The sequence below is a fragment of the Gymnodraco acuticeps genome, unplaced genomic scaffold, assembly GCF_902827175.1.
Source record: "Gymnodraco acuticeps unplaced genomic scaffold, fGymAcu1.1, whole genome shotgun sequence".
Taxonomy (NCBI): Eukaryota; Metazoa; Chordata; class Actinopteri; order Perciformes; family Bathydraconidae; genus Gymnodraco; species Gymnodraco acuticeps.
This window is the reverse complement of record NW_022992130.1, coordinates 925,308-950,795: the sequence shown is the minus strand read 5'-3', so window position 1 is coordinate 950,795 and position 25,488 is coordinate 925,308. Positions and strand designations below refer to the sequence as shown.

The 25,488-nt window shown below is 41.6% G+C and overlaps 3 protein-coding genes across 3 annotated transcripts in view; 2 read left to right on the top strand and 1 right to left on the bottom strand.

Moving 5' to 3' along the window:
* tet1 (tet methylcytosine dioxygenase 1) overlaps positions 1-9,433 on the bottom strand; it is a 31,841-nt gene extending 22,408 nt beyond the window's left edge. Inside the window, exons 1-2 of the mRNA XM_034203764.1 lie at positions 9,090-9,433; positions 6,183-8,511 (exon numbers count right to left, since the gene is read on the bottom strand). Coding sequence (XP_034059655.1) covers positions 6,183-8,354 — 2,172 coding nt within the window. The 5' untranslated portion in view covers positions 8,355-8,511; positions 9,090-9,433. The remainder of the gene's footprint in view (positions 1-6,182; positions 8,512-9,089) is intronic.
* A 739-nt stretch (positions 9,434-10,172) lies between these two features.
* slc25a16 (solute carrier family 25 member 16) lies at positions 10,173-16,499 on the top strand. Its single transcript, XM_034203834.1, has 10 exons — positions 10,173-10,476; positions 10,642-10,770; positions 11,938-12,030; positions 12,124-12,257; positions 12,461-12,524; positions 12,916-13,037; positions 13,668-13,734; positions 13,892-14,054; positions 14,172-14,240; positions 14,611-16,499. Exons 2-10 carry the CDS (start codon positions 10,674-10,676, stop codon positions 14,765-14,767), a joined length of 966 nt encoding a protein of 321 aa, XP_034059725.1. The 5' UTR covers positions 10,173-10,476; positions 10,642-10,673; the 3' UTR covers positions 14,768-16,499.
* Positions 16,500-16,774: 275 nt separating this feature from the next.
* alox5a (arachidonate 5-lipoxygenase a) lies at positions 16,775-25,436 on the top strand. Its single transcript, XM_034203833.1, has 14 exons — positions 16,775-17,818; positions 18,783-18,981; positions 19,092-19,173; positions 19,252-19,374; positions 20,086-20,192; positions 20,278-20,450; positions 20,536-20,682; positions 21,196-21,399; positions 21,605-21,691; positions 22,039-22,217; positions 22,367-22,488; positions 22,850-22,950; positions 23,423-23,593; positions 25,008-25,436. Exons 1-14 carry the CDS (start codon positions 17,669-17,671, stop codon positions 25,185-25,187), a joined length of 2,025 nt encoding a protein of 674 aa, XP_034059724.1. The 5' UTR covers positions 16,775-17,668; the 3' UTR covers positions 25,188-25,436.
* The last annotated feature ends 52 nt before the right edge of the window (positions 25,437-25,488 follow it).

Sequence of the window (25,488 nt, the reverse complement as noted above, 5' to 3'; positions counted from 1 at the left end):
ACATTTACGTAATGCAGAGGAGAATAAGAGTGTGCGGATGTACTTCAGCCAGAATAGCCACGTGTAAATGTGGGAGAACCTGAACCTGTAGAGTGACACACTAAACTTTGTTATGGCTTGGAAAATAACATACCTTGTATGTTCAGTGAAAGATATTATCTGTAGATACATTAAATGGTTTAATGTATACATAGTGTATCTGTCAGTCAGTATCTTAAAGGGGACCTCTGGTCTTTTATACATGAATATGTGTCCCCGGTGTGTCAGGGAACTCACCAAGTGTCAGAACACACAACCCTTTCTATTTTCCTCCATACCCAAAATCTCTAAAAACGGGGCTGATACAGACTGATACAGATTTGAAAATAGTCTGATGTCAGTGACGAGGAGCTCCGCCTATTTATTTATAGAAGGACCATGCATACAAAAACATTCATCTCAGCAAAGAGAAGAGATGCAATATGCCAGATTATAGCTAATAGCTCATTTTCATCTGTGGTCCTCAGACAGGTTCATAACAATCAATAAACAAATAATAACATTGCATGATCTCTATCAGTCAAACAATTTTAAAACCTGATTTAAGTACAGCTCATATGGCCAACTCTCCACCAATCAGGGGAATGAGAGGTTGCCTGGCATGGTAACAGCATGGTAACATGACACTCGTAACTCGGCCCCCTCCTTTGCAGGGGGGCGTGGTCAGCTGCAGCTCATGCAAAGACAGGGTGGAGGAGAGCAAAATAGAGCAAAATGAGGCATGGCTAAAATGCATGATCTGTTTGGTATTTTGAAAAAGAAAACGTATAAATATACCTTATGGCCCTACAATATATTATTCAAATATAGCATGATAGGTCCACTTTAAACAGAATAAGACTCATGTTATATCTTTCCCAACAATTAAAAAGAAGCCTACTCTGTAACGTTTGCCATATAAATAAATGTGTGCTCATTGCATTTATCGGCATAAAAATCTAGTATAATAACCTCACTGAATTGGTTGATTTACAGAGATAATGCAGACATTTTAGCCATTTTTCAGGCGCTCATCTCTTGTAGCAGCTACAGCTTGCTGCTGACCCGATATGAACAAAACAATCTGAGCAGTTTAACCCAATTACCTGGATATAGGCTACCGAGTTCACAGCCTTAAACCCAAAGTGCGTGTCTGCTGGTTATCTCCACTAATCCTCCTTACAACCCTGAGAATACTCCATCAGACAGCCGTGGCAGGTCAAAGGTCAGCACCAGACAATGGGGTCTCCATGGCTACCGTCGGTGCTGAAGACTTCCACTGAGTGTGCGTGTGTTTGTGTGTGTGTGTGTGTGTGTGTATGTGTGTGTGTTCATGTGTTTATGTATGTGTGTGTGTGTGTGTGTGTGTATGTGTGTGTGTGTGTGTGTGTGTGTGTGTGTGTGTGTGTGTGTGTGTGTGTGTGTGTGTGTGTGTGTGTGTGTGTGTGTGTGTGAAAGAGAGGGGGAAGAGGAGCTTGGACCTGACAGGAGCGTCTGCTGGGACAAATCACTCTCACTTTACATTAAGCTGGTTCCATCTGAGAACAATGGGGGTGCTTCGCTGCACGATGGCCTCAACTACAAGCTGTAAAAAAGACCATCATACACACACACGGTTATGTGCATGAACCTTCCCTTTTGACAAAAAAATATAGGAAAGAATCATTCGTGCACAAAGACACACACAGCTTTGGATATCTGTTACAGAGCAAACAGTCGCCGCTGGGTGCTGCCGGCTGCTGCCGGCTGCCTGTCCTCCCCACCAGAGGCTGTCGGAGGGATCGGATCGGCAAGTGTTTTCATGATACATGTGTTATCTCAGCTGGGCTACTCCTTGCAGCAGAAAAGGAAGGAGTGAAATAAGTGTGGGAGATAAATTAGTTTGCAGCAGGAGCTGGGCACAAAGCTGGCTAGCTGACTGGAAGAATGCAGGCTGCTATTTGTAAAGAGTATAGGGTCCCTGCTATGTTATTATGGTGCGCCTCAATCTCACCCACAGTGTACCTCACCAGGTGCATGGTGTGGATAAATGCAATGGCAGAAAGACACACAGCACTCACAGATGATAGATATACTATGTGTGAGTGCGGCTTTTGGCATTTGTCTAAGGCTATGACAAAGTATGTTGTACAATATACTTGATAACTTGTTCTGGACAAAATGGAAAGCAAAGGGGTTTGAAATGCCCAAAAAGTAACATTGTACATTTTATTTACAAGTAAATAAAAGGTATACAAATCAATGTGTTTCTTTAAAAGATGGCATATGTATATATATATATGTATATATATATGAAAAATAACTAAGAAATGTGGTCTTTAATACATATCTATATATATAGTATACAAATACTTCTTTTAAAAATGTATTGGGATAGTATCTTAACCCTTTTTTGGAGAAATTACTTATGTGCATAATGTACATACATGTCAACATCTTGCATCCATTTATGAATTTGTATTAGGTATTTAAGATGTTTTGCCAGTTCAAGTCAAATGGTCTGCTGGCACTGAGTTACTGAGGGCCAACTGTTTACAACATGATGATAAGTGACACAGTGATGACGGCTGTGTGTTATTATAACGTATTTTTGGTGCTATTTTGCAGGGATTTGAGTGTTAAAAACATTATCCAAAAACACTGACATCTGACTTGTTAGCCAATAAAACAGTGAGTCAGTTATGCAGCCTACAGCTCTAAACATGTCAGGACTATTTCAGTCAAATTCATTCTACAAACACAGGAGTGTTTGCACCCTATGAACGGTAGTGTTTTGTTTCTGGTGTGTACGTGTTAGCATGTGTGTTTCTGTGTTCAGGCCAGGGCCAGGTCAGACTGGCAGTGAGCCCCTTCCACACAGCCCGATACAGAGCGAGGCCACGAGGGGGCCATCAAGCCTGAGTGAAACCAGACATTTTTAAAAGGAAAGCACCACACTCTTTTTTACAAACACACAAACAATAGGAGCTAGTTTTGCCTCCATATACAAGCACCTTACACTGATCAATCTGTGTAAGGTATGTTATGGACTTAATGTTTTATGACACAGTTAAACCAAACTTAACCACAACAACACCAACCATGGTAGCTCACTAAAACCAGGAACAGAATCCACATGTCACTACATGAACTCCTCTTTGGCCTCTGCCCCTGTTCTAACAATCTCTGGGCTGAGTAACATGTGTTGGTAGGGCGTGTGAGCTTGATCAGCAGGACTGGCCAGCAAGTATAATGTATTACACAGACTATAAATACACATAAAGTAAGCCCTTGTGCAACACAGTGTCGTTTCTTGAGTTATATATACTAAGAAAACACAAGGAAGGGTTGCTCCCCCTTTCTGTATCTGGAATTAAGCATAGGGATTTGGGGATTTAACCTCCAGCTGATCATGATGATAGCTGTTATGACAGTGCTAGCTTCCAGCAGCTGGTGCAGTCTATACCCCTGCACAATCCAACAAAAACCTGTTCCCAAACCACAAACACACACAATACTAAAGCGTGTATGCCGATGTGATGTCAGTTCAGAGCCATGTGGAGACAACCACTGGCTCTGTTGCTCTGCAGTTCAGTCAATTTATATTCATTGTCACTCATGCATGTACCACACAAACATGTATACTCTTTAAAAGTCACAGCCACATATACTGTACATTTGACTCTGAGTCATGCACACACTGACCCACATTTTCAGGGGATTCCAAATAAATCTCTGCCTGGCCTGATCTTTTCCTCTCTGCCCCCTCTTGTACACTTATAAACAAATAGTGCACAAAGATTGTCATTACTAATACCGCAGGTGTTATATAATTAAGCAATCATACACGAGAGGCCGTTCTTTAACGTCATTATTGGTACGACAGTACTGCGGCAGGACCGAGGCGCTTGCGCCGAGGTCCGTACGCCTGTACTGGAGCACAGTTTGCTTTTCAGGCCAAGGGTATACCGTTTTTCTCAGACGCGGAGGGATACTGACTTGTTGTGAAAAGGCACGTTCTATTTGACCGTTCTTTGATCGTGGAATCAAACACGCCTATTGACCAATCAGAGAGCTTGCTCACACCTATGTGTTATAGAATCATCTTTAATCATCTACTGCAACTGCTAGGGCCTGCACGCATGCCAGTTGCAGACACAAGACCACATGGACCCTCACTCACAGTTGTTCACACAGAGCCCTCCCCCAGCCACATGGACAGCACTGAACTATGAACATGATTATGTAGCTCTGGTTGCCAGCTGCTGTAAGGAACAACTCTTACCAAAATGATTGTAAATGCTTATGTTATTATTAGCCTTCAGTTCCTAAACAAGCATGTTATAGATTAAAGATAAAGCACCATAGTAAGAACATATTTTTAGCTCATACCAGGAATTAAATCATTTTGAATACATGAGTCATGCATTAACCACTCTTGGACATTAGATTGTATAATAAGTAACACACATTCCTGATAAAATATGATATGTTTACATACAGTCCAAGGCTGAAAGTCGTCATAGAGCTCTGAATACCAAGAGGAGCTGCAGATATAAGTGATAATTTTGCAGGTTCAAGAATATAATAATTATAGCTATTTAAAAATGGACTGGGACAGATTCCTCCCCTAACTAGGGTCCTGACTGTCATTGTTCATTGTCTTGTGTTAAAATATGCATTCACATTGTCATTCAATGCCACTTTGCAAAACATCTGGCTAAAATCGGCCTTAATTACCCATCCACAGACACAAGCATGCACATTCACAGAGACACCACGTGCAACTCATAAAACAGCTTATTCTCTTGCTCGCACCATGGATGGCACACACACACACACACACACACACACACACACACACACACACACACACACACACACACACACACACACACACACACACACACACACACACACACACACCCAACAGTCACATACTACAAGCACGTGCTGAGCTGCTGCTGGTCATGTGACACCGCCTTCCCCTTTAACACACAGTCACAGACACAAACTTCCCCACTTATCACTCAACACATTCCCCAACATTTAACAGGAAGACACCAGAGTGTTCGGCATGTGTTGTAACCATAGACTGTATATATAAAGGTTGTAACTGACCGAGGAAAAAGTGAAACACATTGTGAAAGTGAAACCTGCTGTTTCCACTGTTTGGCTAACTCAACTCCAGATCATAGCTGGGAAACCTTGGAGATCAAAAACAATGCTGTCAGGAAGCATCTTTTTTTTATCAGCTGCTCTAGATCAGCAGTCCAGTAAATGCCCACTCAAATGATCCTAAGTCTAATGGCGCGTTTCCACTGCAGCGGGTAGCTCGCTTTAAGCGTGCCGAGCCGTGCGGGGCCCGTTTTTGGTTGCGTTTCCACTTGGCCTAGTTTTGGCCCGGGGCTACTTTTCACCTTTTTTCTGGCCCGACTAAATCGTGGTTCTAGGGCCAGGAACAACCAGGCTGAGTCGGGCTGAGTATGCTAAACTAGTGAGAGAATCGCTGGCAAGGCGGCTACAAACAACTACAACAAGATGAACATATTTGACCGTGATTTAATTGTAATACACGTTTCAAAATGATGCCGAAGTAACAACATACTGATACCGGTTAGTAAAAACCATGAATTAATGCTTTGACAAGTCTGCAGACAGACGGCAGGCGAAAAACCCTTTTAAAATGCGTGCTTTCTAAATGGAGCTTGGCTAAGCTAACGTTATATATGCTCCGACCGTCCACACTCACAACGGCCTATACAGACATAAATAAACCAGCGACTGTATTCGCCATGACACAGACAGTCTGTGGTTTGTACTTGTTTAACTTTTGTCTTGTTTCTGAACAGATATGAGGAGCTGTGAGCTCTGAGTGCTAAGAGCTAACGGCTGTGTTATTTTTCTGGGGCTCTCATTGAAGATGACGTCACGGCTCCGCCTACACTGCGTTACTATAGTAACTGCCCCAGTTCCTAAACTGTAATGGAAGCGCAGCATTAAAGTGAGCCGGGCCTAATAAGGCCTAACCAAACCGAGCGAGGCCTGCAGTGGAAACGCGCCATAAATGAACCTCCTGGTGAGAACGAACTAAATAACTGACTGCAATAAAAAACCCTGTAATGTGTTGCTATAAAATTAATTAATTAATTAAGTGCACGTGTGCAGTGTAATATCAGACTCACCTGTGCGGCAGAGGGAGCGAGCTGAGAAGTTCTTCTCCTCCTCAGATCCACACACTTCCTCAGCTTACAGATCTGGTGGCCAGTGCTGCGGTTGAGGCAGCAACTGCACTGGCCACAGCTGATCTTCCTCAGGCATGGCTCGCACATCCCACACCTGCTCCGCTTCTTCCTCTCCTTCTTCTGTTGTTTCAGAGCGGTCCAGGAGGGCAAACTGGCCCCCTCTGGCCCCCAGGATACGGGAAGTGTAGAGGGGCCAGGCTCTCCATACCCTGCCTCCGATTCAGTGTCAAAAGAAAAAGAGGACCGTGTGCTTTCTGAGCTGCAGGAGAAAGTGTAGCTACTGTCCAGAGAAGTAGTTGAGATCTTTGGCACCGAGTTTAGCTCTGCTACCACAGCGCTGTCCTCGCTGAGGTTTGGTTCACACTCGGCTGCAAGAGCATCTGTGCTGAACTGAGGAGCGAGTGACAGTGACAGGGAAGATGTCTCTCTCTGGCTGTGGCCCTCCAATGGCTCTGGATTGGATTCACTATCTTTGGTCTGCGTCTCTGCTGGTGTGCAAGCTTTTTTCTCATCCAGAGGAGAAAGGATGGCTAGGCTCTGCAGTTGGTGTGGTTCCCCCTGACTTGAATCCCTCACAATTCTGGGTTTGAAGCAGTCAGTACGGATAATAACCGGTGTATTTCTTTTTACAAGAACAGTCTGCACCATCAGGGCAGTTTCAGCAACAGCTGAGGACCCTGTGAACTGAGGTTTAGCACCATGAATGGCAGGTAGCATGTCTGTCTTACCCTGGCTCAGACCCTCTGGCTTAACTGCCTCTGAGGTGGGGGGGGCTTTGGTGGGATTTGAGGTAGCTGCGTTGGACACTGACAGCACATTTACAGGTGATTCTGACAGTTCTGTCAGTCCATTGTTAGAGTGAGGTGGATCTGGAGATTGAAAGGCTGGAGTGCTGGGGAGGGGGTCGTCAGGATTGATAGAAAAATCATTCTCCTTTTCTTTTTTCTCTCCCTCACAATTTGCCAGCCTCTCAGCCATGTCCTCCATGTCCTCCATGTCTTCCACAGTCTCAACTGCATTGTCTCCCTCAAAACTCTCTCCTCTCTCATGATGTATCTTCTCTTTCGTCTCAGTTGCGACTATCTCTCTTTCACCTGTCCTATTTTCTTTTAAGTCCAACTTGCTACCTTCCTCTTGGTGGACAGTACATATATCATCCTGCTTACTATCACAGCCAAGATGATCAAGCTTATTTCCAAGGATAGATAAACTCTTATTTCTCTTCCTGTTGCTCTGTACTTCTGGTGAGCAGATGCTTGTAAGCGCACAGGGGCTATCTTTACTTCTGTCACTGCAGAGTTTAAGCTGTCCATCAACATCGCCACACACCCCAGTCACACACCTCAGGTCACCGTCACTGTTATGACTGACAGCCTTTTTGTCTTGCTGGGTTGTAGTACTGTCACAGCTGCCCTGCACACAGTCTTCCAGTAGGTCATTAGACGGCGGGGAATCTGCTTTAAGAGGGCTGCCATCTTTAGCATTGTTGCCTCCTAAACTCTGATCTTTGATACTTGCAGGAGCTTCAGCATCAGTTTTTAGAGAAACTGCAAGTGTTTCTTCAGCGTCACTGACGGCCAGACTCTCAATTCTCTCTTCAGGAGTTGATTCATTGATGCTGGTGCTCAAGGGCTTGTTTCTTGTGTTTCCTTGATGTGATGCTGCTCGCCTCCCTGCGCCCCCCCTGCTGTTTCTCCCTCCTCTGCAAGGTTTAGGAGGCTGGTAGGGAGTAACAGGCACCCGGGTGCCCCGCAGAGACTTCCTTCGCCCCGGGGGGTCTTGTAACTCGCTGCTGTGGTCAGGCGGATTGCTCTGCCGTCCAAGCCTTGCAGATTCTTTTACATTTAGGGCATGGTTAACTCTGCCAGGAGACCTCCCAGGGCTCTCAGTAGCAGGCCCGCTAACCCCTCTTCCACGGGGGCTTCGGCCTGACTGTGCCTGGGCCCTGGTTGTTGACCTTTTGGGTTCTGCAGGTGTTTTCTGGGGCCTCTCTGTGGCTCTTCCTCTGGGTTTATTAGAGTTACAGGTTTGCCTCTTGGTGCTGATCACTTTCTGGGCAGCTTTTCTCTGAGCAGGTGTCTTTCTCCTGGAGGGTTTGGTAGTAGCAGGCATGGCTGAGGGTGTGGAGGGGAGGATTTCTTGCAGCCAGCATGGGACCCAGGTGAAGGTTTATCTTTTGCTCAGCACACAATTTGTTCTTAACCTTACACTTTTGTTTTTTGCTTGTAAATTATGATACCGTCATAATCGTGTAGCTGCGGTGCATGACCTATAAAGCAAGAGTAAACAGGAAGAAAATAAGAAAACAAATAGTTTCAGCGACTTTAAATGTATATTCAGTGTAATAATGCAGTATATGAGTTACAACTTGATGACTGACAACATAGTTATAAAATATCTAAAGCTAAAATCTACTCAAATGTTGTTTACTTTATCTGCTGGAAATTACATTTTTGCCCCGCCTAGAATATGCACGAGCAAGTGTTGTCTGGTTGACGTCAATAAAGAAAAGCAAAAGCATTTTTAAATACTACCATGGTTTTCTTTTTTTATATAAACTCAGAAGAACTGTAGGCTGTAAAATAAATAATGAAGCTTCAGGAAGGCTAACAGTTTAAAGGGCAGCAGGCACGCCGAGGAGTGGGCTCGAGCCGGAGGTCGGATCCTGTTTTCGCCTTTCTGACTGGCGGAAGAGAGGGTTATTACCGTGTAAAAGCACCTTCAGCGTCGCTGTTTATTAGTATTACTGCACTTGACCGCTGTCATTTAAAGCGCCATGCAGTTATAAGTTGTGTTGTTGCTGGTGAGGTTTCATAAACACGTTTAGGGCTGAAATGATTTACATACCAGAGAGCGACAGTTGCACTGTCTGCTAATAATACTCCGCTCCAGCGAGACAGCGAGACCTTGTATTGGTTTCCCTCCTCGGCAAATATAGACTGCTGGCAAGTTCAATCCTCCGTCGACGGTGACACATGGACATGATTAAAGCCCCAACATGAACACACATCCAGCGGAAGAACAGTAGAGTTTACACCGTGCACCTTGTAGTCTTTACGGTTTCCCGTTCCCGTTCAAATGTAAATCCCCCTTCTGTCAGTCCACGCAGGGCAGCCCCGCTCACTCTCCCTCCACCAGACACAACCTACGGTCGGTGTCCGCTGGCCACAAACTCGTCGTCGCAGTGGAGGAAGAGTGGAAAACAAAACCTGGGATGGAGTACAGCTAAGGTTTGTCTTAGGGCTCCTGGCCGTGGTTTCAGCCAGTGGACGCATGGTTGTGCTAAAAATCATTATAAGGAAATTAATCACCAAAACAACACAAGTGCAGTTGATAAGGATAATTCATAATTGTATGTGAACTGCTTTAACTTAAGTTATAATCAAAAACAATCTTGGAATTTTAGTGTTGAGCTATCTAAAAAAAATCATTGCCAGTGGCAGTTAACATTGAGTATTGAAGGTATTACAAGGTATTACACTTAAATATGATACAAATGTATGATCTACTTTATTATGTTATGGAAATGTCATATTCATACATCTAAACTGGCCAGAGAGGTTTGTATAAAGACGTCTGCCAATGAAAATATTATTATTATTATTATTATAATGAATCATTCCCGTAATTAAATACAAAAATATAAAATAATAATTATAATAATAATACCGTAATAACTCTTTGTTATTGCTCTTTTTATCTTAATTAACTGAAATCGTTTGACATATTTTGAATACATTCTTATACCTACTTTTTTAATACATAGGATCAAATAAAATATAGAATATGTGTAAAGAGACTCCTATTTTTGGCGTAAATCTCCCCTGTAAAACCTATGAAAACAAAAATTCTGAAATGTACCGCAGCCTGATCGCAGCCCCTCGTCCTCGTCTGTTGACGTCATGCTGCGTCATAAACGTGCGACTGTTTTCGGTCAGATGCTGTCAGTTAACTGGCGAAGGGCATTAGTGATACGTAAATGTTGAAAGTACACACGGTTCATTCATCACAACAGATCCAGTTTGCGTTCACCTGAAACAGTAAACCAGCAGCTCCTCGCGACCACCCGGCCTTCATAGTAACACTTTCAAACAGCCAGGATCACCCCGAGAGGAGAAACATTTGTTGAAGAGATTTCATCGGACAGAGCCCCCACTTATTAGTTGAAGAGATTTCATCGGACAGAGCCCCCACTTATTCTGTGTTCAGTGCCTCTTACAGTCTCGATCATCTTGTGAGTATCTTGATATCATGGCTAATTACCCTCAAAGCTAGTTAAACCCCATTGAAAACTTAAGTAAATACAATATCATAGACTCTGGTTTGCTCATATGGGTATTTGCCAGGTTGGTGTTACATTCCCATATTCACATGTGAAGTGTTTTTCTCTATTGTACAGCTACGGATGTGGCAGATTCCTCAGCAGGAAGGATGACATCAGAGGCTGTGGTCTCCACATCTCCTGCTATAAGCAGCGGGCCCCCTGCCGAGAGGGACTACCACTTTGTTCGCTCCTTTGTAGCTGGAGGTAGGATCTGACATATGAGTCTATATTATCATTAACAGGTTGATGATGAGGATTTACACAATGTAGAACTCAAAGATACAGTTTCCAGCCTTGTTGTGTCTGCAAGAGTATATTGGGATAAAGCAGTGTGCTGGTATATATGAGAGTATTTATATAAAGAATGTATTGGTTTCAGCTATTCAAAGTCTGACGAGAATTTCTGACGGGAAAAATCTGACATGATGGATTCTACCTTCTCATATAACTGTTTGTTGTACATATCCTGCAGTGCTAGTTATTTGCTGCACACATTTAACACCTTAATTAGTACATTTCTGCGTTTGACCTTGAAAAACTGATACCAGCAGATAAAAGAGAAAGTGAGCACATCTGCGAGACACAATAATGATCGATAACAGATTGTCTTCAGGGTCCTGCAGCCGAACAGACTCCTTGCTGCTGCTGGGCACTGCAGGCTCATGTACCCTGATCTACAGGAGGGGCTCCACTCTCTCCTGCTTTCTTTTGTGACGCATAAACTGCACAGCCACGCTACGGACCTTGAACATACTGCACTTAGATAGGTCACTTAAAAACCTTCATATTAGCTCTAGAGATACCATCACTCTGCAGATCTCTGAGCTACCTGTGGAACTTTGCAAGCACAAATTGAGTTTCCCTTCAAAGACCAATGAAGACAACTAGCCAGGGACCAAAATCACAAATGTTCACTGCCTGCCAAATGCTACTTTAGGGAGCTTCTTTTCAAATCTACCAACTATTCGAGATTCAGGTAATTATATATTTTACAAACAGACAAGCTAGTTTTCAAAAATATTTTAAGCTTCTACAGTAAGTTCTGTTTTCTACATTGTGCAGTTAATATAGAAAAGACAGGTATGTTTCTGTGTTGTTGTTTTGTGGTACTTCCTCTATTTATTTTGCAACACATGTTGCACTTGAAAATCGAAATGGTTAACTGTTCTGCTCTCTTCTATGTTGCACGACCAACGCTACTCTTAATATTCTGATGAATCTTATTTCAACAGTTCTATCTTTACATGATTGGCCTTTTTCATTGCCATGTCAGGCACTCAAGATTAATTAAAAACATTACAACTATTCTCCCATTGTAACATTAAAAGTTGCATATTAATGTTCTCTTTACGTGTATCTGCTTTTGTTTAGGTGTTGCAGGATGCTGTGCCAAGAGTACCATAGCTCCTCTGGACAGAATCAAGATTCTCCTTCAAGCCCAGAACCCCCATTACAAACATCTCGGTAAAAACAACAGCAGCCAACATGAAACGCCAATAAGAGTTTATTTTCACAACTCTGTGCCACATGAGTGAAACTTCTGACCTTTCTTTGCAGGAGTGTTTGCAACTCTGAAAGCCGTGCCAAAGAAAGAAGGCTTCCTTGGCTTGTACAAGGGTAATGGGGCAATGATGGTCCGCATATTTCCCTATGGAGCCATCCAGTTCATGGCCTTTGAAAAATATAATAAGGTACAGTCAGTGCTTTATTTTGGAATAACACTCTCAAAAGGCAATGTTATAAAATATATTGGAATTCAATAAAACCAATGGTAGCCGTTGATTTGGGAAGTGTAATAGGCTTTAATATTGTTACATTTTGTTTATTTGTTTGCTATGTTTCATTGTATTGTTTTTTTGGTTAAACTGTTGACCGATGATTCCTGGCATTACAGCTGCTAGGTAAACAGTTCGGGATCTCTGAACACATCCACCGCCTAATAGCAGGATCTATGGCAGGTAATTCATCTTTCTCACTGGTAAGACGTGCCTTTTATGTCAGTATCAGTTGGATAATATGCACTGTAATGTAGTTTCCCTTTCCTGTTAATGTATTGATCATTGAATCTTAGACTATAGACATTTGTCACCTCAGTATAAGCTTTCTCATGTTGTAACAGATACTGCATCAACAGTATACAAGAGTTTTGAAATTTGCAATAAAATGATTTGAAGTGGTCCAGTTCCCAGTGTGCTTGGTGGGGCAACATTAAAAGAGAATGAAAGACAAGTATTTCAATTGAAATTAAAATACAGCCAAAATGTGAAAGTGCTTGATCCCAGTTTATTAGTTTGAAGCATTCAAAGACTGTTTATAAAAAGTTCCATCTGTGTTGTTGTGTGTTTTCAGGGTTGACTGCGGTGATATTCACCTACCCTCTGGACGTCATCAGAGCCAGACTGGCCTTCCAGGTGACCGGAGAGCATCGATACACTGGAATTGCAAATGCCTTCCAAACCATCTACCTTGAGGTAGAGTACTGCTGTTCAACTTCTCACATAAACAACTAAGCCTTCATAAACATTATAGCTTTTCATTTAAGTGGCAATGGACATGTTTGTTGCTGTACTTGTATCAGTATGAAACAATGTTGATTGCACAATGTAATATCAATAGAATAATGACACCATCTTGGTTTGGATTGGTTCCCTCTTGTTACAGCCTTGTATGTAAACCATTGCACAACCAAGACAGGGAAAGAAGGGTCATTTGCAACTTGGCGACATCATTGCATATTCAATTGTATAAAGCGTAGTGGTTGTGTCTTTTGGAGAAAGGTGCGGCAAGGGACAGACTGACTGTAAGGCAGAATGTCCAGGGACTGTGAATACTCCGAGAAGCATTGGGAATGAATAAAATATCATTAACATTTATATATATTATTGATGCTTTTTTCACCTGACTGTAAAAATAATAGGTAGCTAAATATGTCCTTGTGGTAATAAGGAGGTTTTCCAAAAAAAAAAATCAATTTAGAAACACTTAAGGAGGAAAATTAAAAGCTGTATATTGCCACTTTAAAAATGCGGGAATATCAAAAATATATTGTAATTGTAATAATGTATCCTCTGCAATCACACCTGTTTTTCTTTTTTGCAAAGGAAGGGGGCGTCTCGGGCTTCTACAGGGGACTTATTCCAACACTTATTGGAATGGCTCCGTATGCAGGTGATTAATAAAATGATTTTTGTATTGATTGATATGAGTCTTTAAAGATGATCCTATATTATCGTGCAGAACAACATAAAATGTCCCCCTTCATAAATCTATCCAGTGTTCTTTGTGAGGTCTTAACTCTTTTCTCCCCTTTCCTTTTATCGTCCAGGTGTCTCGTTTTTCACCTTCGGCACCCTGAAGAGCCTCGGCTTGAAACATTTCCCAGAGAGGCTGGGACAGCCCTCCTCAGACAACCCTGATGTCCAGGTTCTGAAAGTGCACGTTAACCTGCTGTGTGGAGGGGTTGCCGGTGCCATCGCTCAGACAATCTCGTAAGTGCTGTCGGCTGGCAGCCAAAAAGTCCTAATGCTGACAATGTGGTGTGAAGTTTTCTTTTCAAGTATTTTATTGATGTGTCACATTGTGTCACATTGTGTCTCCTCTTAAAGGTACCCTTTGGATGTGGCTAGGAGAAGAATGCAGCTAGGAACCGTGCTTCCTGACTCTGAGAAATGCTCGTAAGTATCACCGATGATCCTACTCCCCCATATTCTGTTGGCAGGTTGTTCTGCACCTTCGTATATGAGGTTCTTAACTAAATCAGTGTTTCAATGTAGGTGTTTTGGACTGTAGATGAGAAGTTCCCACATTTGGTTTGATAATGAAGTGTATGCTTACAGCTGAAGAGAAAACAAAACCGAATAGGGGCTGTTTACATAAAAATAAATGTAGTCCTAAAACATCAAGGAGTATCATAGCTACTAATCTGTAAAACTACAGCAACATCCTGGTAATAACAATAGGCTTTACTAAGCTAAAAAGAAGAAGACCCAAACCCATAAACCCATTAGATTTCTCTCTGATTTGTATTGTCTCTTGCCTCAACAGATCTCTGAGAAAGACGCTGAAGTATGTGTACACAGAGTTTGGCATCAAGAAGGGATTGTACCGAGGTCTTTCTCTCAACTACATCCGCTGCATCCCCTCCCAGGCCGTGGCCTTCACCACCTATGAGTTCATGAAGCAGATCCTCCACCTGAACTAGGTGCTGGTTTTATCCATCCTGAGTCTGTACGCTCCGAGACCTTACAGATCGACCTCGATGCTTCCAACAGAAAGGGATCTGAAACTAACTCGCCACGTCTTAAATCGCCTTTTCCTCGAGTTCACTGAAGGCACCATGAGAGTCAGTTCACACAGTTTTGTGAGTCGCCCACTTCTTAAGAGAAGTTTTACTCAAACATACAACATGTGGTTTGAATTTCTCTCTCTCATCAGTGTCTCCATGGATACAGCAGGTTAGCAGCTCGGGCGATGATGTGCTCTTTAACTTTAACAAAAGAACCCTCTGATTGTGGAGAAGCCGCTCACACAGATGTCCTCTGGCTTGATTTTAAGATGGACATTAGCCTACAATGATCAGATGATCAGTTTCTTTCTAACTCGTTTCCTTTTTACTGACCTGGTAATGAGATTGTTGGCTATTCTGGAAATGTGGTTTGAGTTTGAGAATATTCTCATGATTTTCAGTGTTGGTTTATTCAAAGTTGTGCGTGTCTTTAAATGTATAGGGCAGCTTTGGGGTGCAGTAACTCTAGGAGAAGTTGTTGTTTCCTCTACACAAATCTAAAATCAATATAATCAATGCAGTGACAAAGCTGGCACTTTATTTCAGTTTAAACTTAACATTTTATTGCCGAACCTTGAATAGAGCAGGTAATGTCTGTACTCTTATCTTTGCTTTGCTTTTTATGTTGGTTAATGTCGATCAAATTTTTTATTTTGTAGCTCCGATGATATTGAATTACTCTGCTGCAATCAGAAAGATATTCAGAGTTTAAGAAGTCAGCATTTAACATGATATGGATGTAAGAGGGACGTGATGGGACCTCATGACTGTAGCTTTTGCGTCATTTATTTATTGATTCACATAGAGGTTGCCACTGGGTGGCAGCATTGCATATACATGTAATTGTTTACCATCACAGCTAGACAAAACATTCATATATATTTCATAAATTCATTAAAAAAAATACAAGTCAGGGTAGATTTTTTTTTTTGTTAATGAAAGCTAGCTGTCAGATAATAAGTGAAATATATGCACTGTTTTTAACCAAAATGTTGAACTACGAGCTACTGTCACAAAGACTGAACATTTAATAACGATGAAATAGTCGTTTCCTAACTTTCAACCTTAAAGTCACCACCTATGTTTACATGCGTCTCTTCAGTCAGACTCGCTTTTTCAGCCTCTTGCCTTTCTCTGCATTTAATATCTTACTGTTTCATGTGTTTTCTATGAGTTTTAGACCTAGTATATGAATGCGGGAAAATTGAGCCAATGGTGTGTAACCTTTATGGCTTGGGACTTTTTAAAAAAATGAAACATCACAGTTTGCATATATCCCCTATACACTTTTCAGTAAATGTCATTTGAATAATTGCGAGAGGGCTGAAGAGTTAAAACTACCAAATATCTAACAAACCATACAAAAATAAGACTTTTATCCAATCTCAAATGTGCTCAGAGACGATCAACCTTTTTCGAACTGCCCAACTAAAAACGTCAAAAATATTTCGTATCACTTTACAGCTCCAATAACAAGTTGATTCATCATACTGTAGCGTCTGTCGATTATAGTAAGAAATAGAGTAGGAGAGCAACCTGATTTGGCTTAAGAGTACAATCACACCAATGAGAAGTTCAAGCCACCATTTCCGAAACAAAATGTAGTATTCAGTAACACTTCTGCTTATTAAAATGCCACTCATCTTCAGCACTGTGGAGCTTTCATTTCTTTCTCCTTTGGTTTCCTATTTGGTGTCGAATACATGACCCTGCTGTTATTGCAGTTTTTGAAGTATCCCATCAACAATTGGGGAATAGATCAGCTCTGTTCTCGCTGCTCACTGCGACGTGATTATGTAAGAGAAGATATTTGGATACGTAAAAGTATGTAAAACTACACTGTCCAACTTCATTAAGCTATATGTGATGTGACTGAATATGCATAGTTTTCAGAAGGATTGAACAAAAGAAAATGCCTTTTTAATGTCTGTCAGTTTTATTCTCTCTATTTGTACATGTTCAGTTTTGCCTTTTAAACAGTGACAGAATTACATTACAAGTGATCTTGAAACAGTACGCCTGCTTGGGCTTTTATTTGTCTGTGACGGTGAACATGTGAATGATCCTGTCCTATACGCTCAGACTTTACACAATTTTCACAAGAGGCAGACGCTGATTAGGTGTGTTTTATTCCTTTAATAGATTTATTTTTTAATCTTACTTGTGAAGTAGGATCATATTAATCCCATTTCCCACTTCGAGTGTAACACACACAGACCCCTGTCAACGTTCACGTTATAGTTTCACCTGTAAAACCACAGAGGGACTCTATGATTTGCATTTATTTCACTGAAACTGGAATACAGTGCCAGCTGTTGTCCAGTGGCAAATACTGATTTGACTAGTAAATATGATGTGTAAAAGATATGTATGTTAACATGTCCCTTTCATATCATCAGTAACACCGTTGGACTGCCCTCTCTTTTTCTTCTGTGATACAGGAATTTCAGGAAGTCCTGTTGTTTGCTGACAAAGACAATGCATTTGATATCCTCTCCCTGGGATAAGACACCTTTCCCTGCACCAACATTCACGTCAGTGCTCCAGAAATCCCAGCTGATAACGCATCTCGAAAGGAGTCGTATTTTATTCTGACATCATTTTATAGTATGCAGGTGGAGATCCGTTTTGTGCACCTCCCTCTTCTGCCTGATTACACATGTTCTGTTGGTGAAAGAGATATGGGGAGAAGAGAGAAGTGAACATCAGTGACACAATAACAGCAAGGAGAAGTGTGCAAACCTCAGGGGCTTTGGTTGAGGTACTTTTCTGCAGATTTCTTGGTCTCCAGAGAGCCTTTGGACCTGTGTGACCGCCATGCCTTCCTACACGGTGACAGTTTCCACGGGCAGCCAGTGGTTTGCAGGGACAGATGATTATATCTACATCACTCTAGTGGGCACGGAGAGATGCAGCGAGAGAACGCTGCTGGACAAACCTCTGTACAATGACTTTGAGAGAGGGGCGGTAAGTGAAGTTACAGCGGAACATTTATTTTTAATTCTGATGAATGGTGGGTACCAACAACTGCACACAGACAAACACTGGGTGAGCTTGTTTGCATGTAGACTAAAAAGAGGAAGAAGAGACAGAAAGGTGCATTGATGTTTATTCTGTTGGAAGGGGAAATTAAATGCAAAGAAAAGAAGAGGTGTATTTGAAGAAATAATTGCTGATAGGAACAAAGCATTTTATTACAAAATATAAGCAACCTTTTTCACGTTTTTATCTTTTAAAAACATACTGTGTGGACTTTTTTGTGCTTACAAATAAATAATTAGAGGTCCTTTATTTAAATGTCCCTGAAATGTATTCTTGAACTGCTCCCTTCAGTTTATTCTCCATAGAGACAAAGTGTTTGAAACTACTCCAACCCGTATAAGTAAAGTTCATGATATGATTTCACATGGTGTTTGACAATAAAAATACAAGAAATATATTAAAAAAAAAAAGAAAATAAATCAAAATCATGCAATGGCTGTACTATTGTATCAAGACATGTTTGCATGTAGGACGAGGTATACATATCGAATTTAGCATCCACTTAGCATTCTTGATGCAGTTTTTTTAAATAAAAAACTATTTTATCATACATTAAGGTTTGTAGGTTTTATCTGTTGTCCCCTGCAAACTTGCAAATGTTTAAAAAGCATTTTATTTAGCTTGATATTTTTGAAGTCCCACATTTCTCTCAATTTGTTTTTGCAATTTATCATGCTCACATCGACAAACATGACCAAAGGGTGTCCACAAATGAAAGCCTCTATATGACATTGAGGTTTTCACATACTATGCTGTGACATGCTAAATGTGTTTTACCTCTTCCCTTTATACAACAACGCTTACTGACGATACACTATTAATCCACGGTGGATTCTTTAAATAACACTATTTTCCTAGTTCATTTATTTCCCTGCTGAATAAATTGCAGGTGGACTCCTATGACGTGAGGGTGGATGAGAACCTGGGAGAGATTGTGTTGGTGAAGATTGAGAAGAAAAGGTACTGGGTGCAGGATGACTGGTACTGCAAGTACGTCACAGTGAAGACCCCCAGTGGAGACTATCTGGAGTTCCCCTGCTTCCGCTGGCTGGTGGATGACAAGGAGGTGGTGCTGCGGGATGCAAGAGGTATACATGAGTTTGCTTTTCCAGACTGCCTGCCTCGTCTTTTCATCAGTCTGCAGGTCAAACTCTGTTATTGTTCCATGATCGCTCACTTTGTCTTGTGTCGGTTGTAGCACACCTGCCTCAGGATGATAAGACCGGCCTGGTGAAGCAGCACAGACAGAAAGAGCTGGAAAGGAGGAGAAAGACCTACAGGCCAGTTCACACAATTTGTGGTTTTATGATAAAAGAGGCTGAGGCTGCTGCTCACTAACATCTCTGCTGTCCTTACAGGTGGAAGGAGTGGCAGCCAGGCATTCCTATGAGCATAGATGCTAACAGACACAAAGATCTGCCGCGGGACATCCAGTTTGACACTGAGAAGGGAGTGGACTTCGTACTGAACTACAGTAAGGCGTAAGTGCTCCCTCTGACAGCCTGCTGTAGAACACAGGTTGACAGTAGTTGTGAGGACAGCTGATGCCCCTCAGCTACAAAGAGGCCTTAACTTCCGAGGTGTGTTTCAATGCAAAGCTTTCACGATGCCCCGGTCATATGATGATCTCCAGCCTGATAACGTGCACTCTATTTTCTGTGCTCAGGATTTCCTGGAAATAAACAGAGGTTTCATTGTGTGTTTATCTCCAGGGACATTTGCATTTTGCTTTCATGCAGGCATGAGAGGCTGAGCACAGACACAGACACACAAGACAGATTCCAAACACATCCGTTTGCACCATGCATTAGTTCTGCTAAAAGTTGCATCAATGACAAAGCTTTGAAGCAGAGGAGGGTCTAGAGAAGTAGGTGAGGTGGAAAATGAGTCACGCAATTTGGAAAAGTGAGCTTCATAAGGTGTTGACAGAAAGGCTGCAGCTTTGCACACAGAAGTAAATGGGCTTTCACTGCTACTACTACTGGCAGTGAAAAACATCATAGCCACAATCAGTATGACATGTCATTTTCTTTAGGGAATTATTTGCAGTATTTAGTTACATATTCCAAAAAATACATTGTATATTGTATACTTTTTTGTACTTTATTTTGCATATTATGATGATGATGATGATGATGATGATGATGATGATGATGATGATGATGATGATGATGATGATGATGGATCTTCAGAATAGAGAACCTGTGTGTGAACCAGTTCATGCACATGTTCCAGTCCTCTTGGAGTGACTTCGCTGACTTTGAGAAGATCTTTGTGAGAATCAAAAACACAATCTCAGGTCAGCCTCACATATATTATATTATTTTATATAATATATTGTTGTGTTTTGTTATATTATATCATATTGTATTTGTATTATCCAGAGTATGTGATGAAACACTGGAAGGAGGACTTCATGTTTGGATACCAGTTTCTGAACGGCTGCAACCCCGTAGTAATCAAAAAGTGCACCAAACTCCCTGAGAAGTTTCCGGTCACTGATGAGATGGTTAAAGTGAGCCTGGAGAGAGAGATGACACTGGAGGAGGAAATAGAGGTAGACTTGTTGTGACATATTCAAAGTCCATGTTTAACTTGAAACCTCCCACTGACTAACGATGTGAATCCATGTTTGGCTCCAGGCAGGAAACATCTACATAGTGGACTACGAGGTGTTGGAGGGCATCACTGCTAACTGCACTGACCCGTGCACGCTGCAGTACATCGCTGCTCCCATGTGTCTGCTCTACAAGAACACTCAGAAGAAGATCATGCCCATAGCCATACAGGTACTGTTGAGCCTGTGTGTCCATGAAGAATATAAACACGAAGCACTTTTTGAGTCGATTTAGGCCTTGTAACTAATTCACCAGCACTATGGTATGATCTAGCTTGAAGTGAATATATCTGCACTTTCCTTGTTGTTCGGTGTTGGAATCTTTATGGTTTTTGCACTTATTGTAAGTCACTTTGGACAAAAGCGTCAGCTAAATGATATGTAATGTAATGTTATGCTGCATGCAACTGGAACAAACTGCAGGAAGGTCCTAGATATGCACCAAATCTAGCAATTCTATGATTCAGAATGTCTGTTTATGTGCTTGTGATGTAGCTTGGCTTTTTGCCAATGTTTTTATCCTATGCTATGTTCCTATCTTTTATTTTTCCTTATGTAAAGCACACATTATCCTGTGTAGAAACTGTGCTATAGACATTTACTCGATGTTGCCATTTCATTACACCTCCAGGGAAACATTTCAGTATAAATCCATTCCTCTCTTTTTCCTGATTCTTTTCCCCAGCTCGGGCAGACCCCAGGTGAAGACAACCCGATCTTCCTGCCCACTGACGCTAAGTACGACTGGCTGCTGGCTAAGATCTGGGTCCGCTCCGCTGACTTCCAGTACCACCAGAACATCACACACCTGCTCCGGACTCACCTGATCACAGAGGTGTTTGCTATCGCCATGTACCGGCAGCTCCCTGCTGTTCACCCTGTGTACAAGGTAAACCTCAGACCCATTAACTAGTTTATCCCAAACCTCCCAACCTATACTTTAAAATATCTTATATTTGGCATTTAATTATTTAAATTATCAAATGTTCTACCCTTATTGTTAACATTTAGTGGGATTTTTCAATTCTCTCATTGTAAATAAAGGTTCAATATATAAACGAATGAAAATGTTTTGATTGATGTTCCTTTCTCAGCTGCTTATGCCACACATTCGTTTTACCATCGCTATCAACACCAAGGCCAGAGAGCAGCTCATCTGTGAGTGTGGCATCTTTGACAAGGTGAGTCTGTGGGTGTGGACGTAAAATAATGACACTTTTCTATATTTGTTTTATTCTGTTGGAAGGGGAAATGAAATGCAAAGCAAAAAGGAGGTCTATCTAGGGTCTATTTAAGACATATTTGCTGCGAGGAACACAAGCATTTTATTAGACTCTCAGTTAAAAGCAAAAGCTACAACCAAGAATGTGCTGAAAAAGTCCCAAAAAATGCACTTCCTGTTAGGACATCTGTAATGGATACTTAGCCACATGGATGCAAATCTAGAAGGACATAAGCACAAATCCTTGGCTGCAGGAGTGATGAGTTACCTGTGTGATGACGCTGTATCTTCTCCATCCTCTTGAAGGCGAATGCTACAGGTGGAGGGGGTCACGTCCAGCTGATCCAGAAGGGCGTGAAGTCTCTGACCTTCAGGTCTCTGTGCTTCCCTGACATCATCAAGGCGCGCGGCCTGGACAACAAGGAGGAGCTTCCCACATACTTCTACAGAGACGACGGCTACAGGGTGTGGGAGGCGACCAAGAGGTGAGGAACTGCACTGATGTGTAGTTGGTGTGTTTAAGGGAGAGGAAACACTCAAACCATAAACAGTGGGGTCATTTATGATGGAGTGTAAGGGAGAAGTTGCAGCACTTCCTCTATATGTGACTGCTGCCTTGTTTCCTTTCTGGCAGTTTTGTGTCAGATGTGGTGCATATTTACTACACCAGCGACGAGACCCTGCAGGAGGATGAAGAAATCCAGGCCTTCATTAAAGATGTGTGCAGCTTCGGGATGCAGGACTTCGATCACTGTGGTGGGTACACATTACACACTTCCTGTTATCTTTTTAGCACTGCAACATCATTCCAAATGCAGCAGTCTGTTTTTCCATGGAGAGACAATGCTCACTCAACCTTAAGTATTGTGTTGTAGTGTAGGTATGCCTGCAGGAGACAGGTACGACAGGTGACAGCATTACAGACTCAGATCTGTTCTGTCACAGATGAAAGGTTTGAAGACAGGAAGCCACAGCAGTCGGATGGTGTCACTGACTGAGCTTCACTGTTGCAATGCCCTTCCTGCATTTCTCCATCACCTGCATTGTGAAAGGATCTTATACAAAGTTTGATTTTGTAAAGATTGTATCGCTCTTTGTCAATTCTGCCCGTGTACAGAGTTTCCCAAGTCCCTGAAAACCCGCGAGGATCTGTCAGAGTATCTGACCGCCATTGTGTTCACCGCTTCAGCCCAGCATGCAGCCGTAAACTTTGGACAGGTGAATAATACATAATCATTCAATATCTTTCTGATTTAAAGCTAGTTCATTCACTGTCATTGTGAAAGACAGGCATATCATAATGTTCAACTTTTCATACAACTTGTATTTTAGTGTGTCCAGATTTGATGTAGGACAATAGAACAGTCAAGTCCATTTCCAATATCCAAATGTGCTGTCATGAATATGCTATTTTACTAATAAGACATATTAAAAAAAAATAGACTGATAGATGTTTAGATATATAGCTTAACATGATCCGATTTAAATTAAAGTTATATCGTGTGGTCTACATTTTATATCCAGCAACATAATGTATGTTAAGCGTGTGTTCTTTAGTGCCACATAGTGGGCAAAGCAAGTTGAGCAAGAGTAGAAGTGTAAAGAAAATGTTCCTCAAAATACTTATTGAGTACAGTTTCTGAGTAAATGTACTGCATGCACATACTGTATCTGTGTGTACATTGTGTAGTACGACTGGTATTCCTGGATCCCCAACGCTCCGTCTACCATGAGGAGGCCCCCGCCCAACAAGAAGGGCATTGCAGATGTGAATTGGATCATCCATAGCCTTCCTGATCGCGGACGCTCCAGCTGGCACCTGGGGGCTGTGTGGGCCCTCAGTCAGTACCAGGAGTGTGAGGTACTGAAGAAGCACACTCTTACACAGCTCAGTACAGACTGGGTTGTTTTAAAGGTCACCTATTATAAAAAATCCACTTTTTCATGTATTTTATACATAAACATGTGTCCCCTCTGTTTAAAGAGATTCTGAAAGTTTCAGGAAAAAAGATTTGCTTACTTTTTGTCCTGATCCATTAATATAAAAACCTGTCAGATTTTGGCCACTTTATGTCATAACGATTGGCTTGTGTAACCATTAGCCAATCACCAACCAAGGTAACACCCCCCCCTTTATCACCTGAATCTCTTCCTAGAGCACCATTGTGTTCGTTCTAACTAAATCTCTCTCAGAGGGGCGTGGGGAGGGGCTCCTTATTTTCATCTAAAGTAACAGACAGAGAATCAGTACTTTTGAAACAGGGCTGAAACAGAGGGGTTTATGGGATGCTACAATGCATGATCTGTTTGGTATTTGGAGCCAAACACTTCAGAGACATGTTTTGTATATATCTGAGACCTATAATATATTGATGAAAAACAGTATAAAAGGGGAGCTTTAAAGGGCCAGCCAAAACAGTTAGATACAGGCCGTTTCTCAATGTCGAGTAAACCTGCTGCAGAGCCACTATTTCAAGTATACTATGTCATCGAGTGGCGCCGAAGGACTGTTTAAATCAGGGGTGTCAAACTCAATTTCATCGCGGGCCACATCAGCATTATGGCTGCACTCAAAGGGCCGGTTGTAACTTTAAGACTATATAAAAAAAAAATACATATCATATATACATAAAATAATGTATTATATATTACATTATTGCCTCTGCATTGGATTATTATCGGATAGAGTAATAACTTCATAATTAACTACGTCTGAAAGCAGAAGTCTATGGCAAATAATTGCAAGTATCTTCAGTGAGAATGTCACAAAATGATTTTAAAAGAAAGCCAAATTCTGGAAAAAAAGTCAAAATAAAAAGTGAAATGTTTTTTTAAGAAGTGAAATTTGAAAAAATAAAGTAACATTTTCAAAAACAATTCTAAGAAAAAAGGCATATTTAGAAGAAAAAAAGTCAAATTCTGAGAAAAAAAGTCAAATTTGAGATGCATTGTGGGACATGTAGTTTATGGGCAACGTGCTTCTGTAAATCTGCATGTAACCGTATAATATTCTTTGCAAGCTCTTGTGGGGCCACATAAAATTAAGTCACGGGCCGGATTTGGCCCCCGGGCCTTGAGTTTGACACCCCTGGTTTAAATGCATGTTAAATGCCCAGCATTCGGCGCCACTCGATGACGTAGTATATATTGAAATAGTGGCTCTGCAGCAGGTATACTCGACATTGAGAAACGGCCACAGACTCTACACTTCTACTTCACATTTGCCTCTCCCCCTGCACTGGGCCTCCTGACCCGGTCCCCCTCTCTCCCTGCAGCTGTACCTGGGCTCATATCCTGACGAGCACTTCACAGAGAAGCCTGTGAAGAAGGCCATGGAGAGGTTCAGGAAGCAGCTGGCAGAGATAAGCCTCTCCATCAAGACCAGGAACGAAGGGAAGAAGCTGCCTTACTACAACATGTCTCCTGACAAAATCCCAAACAGTGTCGCCGTTTGAGGAATAAAATAATGTCTCAACTTGATATTTTTGCCAAAAGCACATTGAAGTTCTGATATTACTGCGCTGTCCATGAATGCGTTTAGAAACCTTTTTGTGACCCCAGTGAGGGATTTGATACTTCTTTATGTTTAAATGCATAATGTGCTGACATAAAAAGTCAATTTTAAAACCTCAAGTTTGCTGATAAACAGTTTTTTGTCACTTATTTGGGTGAAAATTACAGCAATTAAAATGTTTTGATTTAAATCAGCAGTTTGTTATTTCTTTCTGTTCATTTCTCGAGTATAAAACTGAAGCT

Bases quoted from the DNA above. Each gene is read 5' to 3' on its own strand.
- slc25a16 (XM_034203834.1), top strand. From the start codon at position 10,674: ATGACATCAGAGGCTGTGGTCTCCACATCTCCTGCTATAAGCAGCGGG. The intron at 12,525-12,915 runs GTAATTCATCTT...GTGTGTTTTCAG, and splicing joins AATAGCAGGATCTATGGCAG to GGTTGACTGCGGTGATATTC. The intron at 14,055-14,171 runs GTAAGTGCTGTC...CTCCTCTTAAAG, and splicing joins GCCATCGCTCAGACAATCTC to GTACCCTTTGGATGTGGCTA.
- alox5a (XM_034203833.1), top strand. From the start codon at position 17,669: ATGCCTTCCTACACGGTGACAGTTTCCACGGGCAGCCAGTGGTTTGCA. The intron at 21,692-22,038 runs GTGAGTCTGTGG...ATCCTCTTGAAG, and splicing joins AGTGTGGCATCTTTGACAAG to GCGAATGCTACAGGTGGAGG. The intron at 22,951-23,422 runs GTGAATAATACA...TACATTGTGTAG, and splicing joins CAGCCGTAAACTTTGGACAG to TACGACTGGTATTCCTGGAT.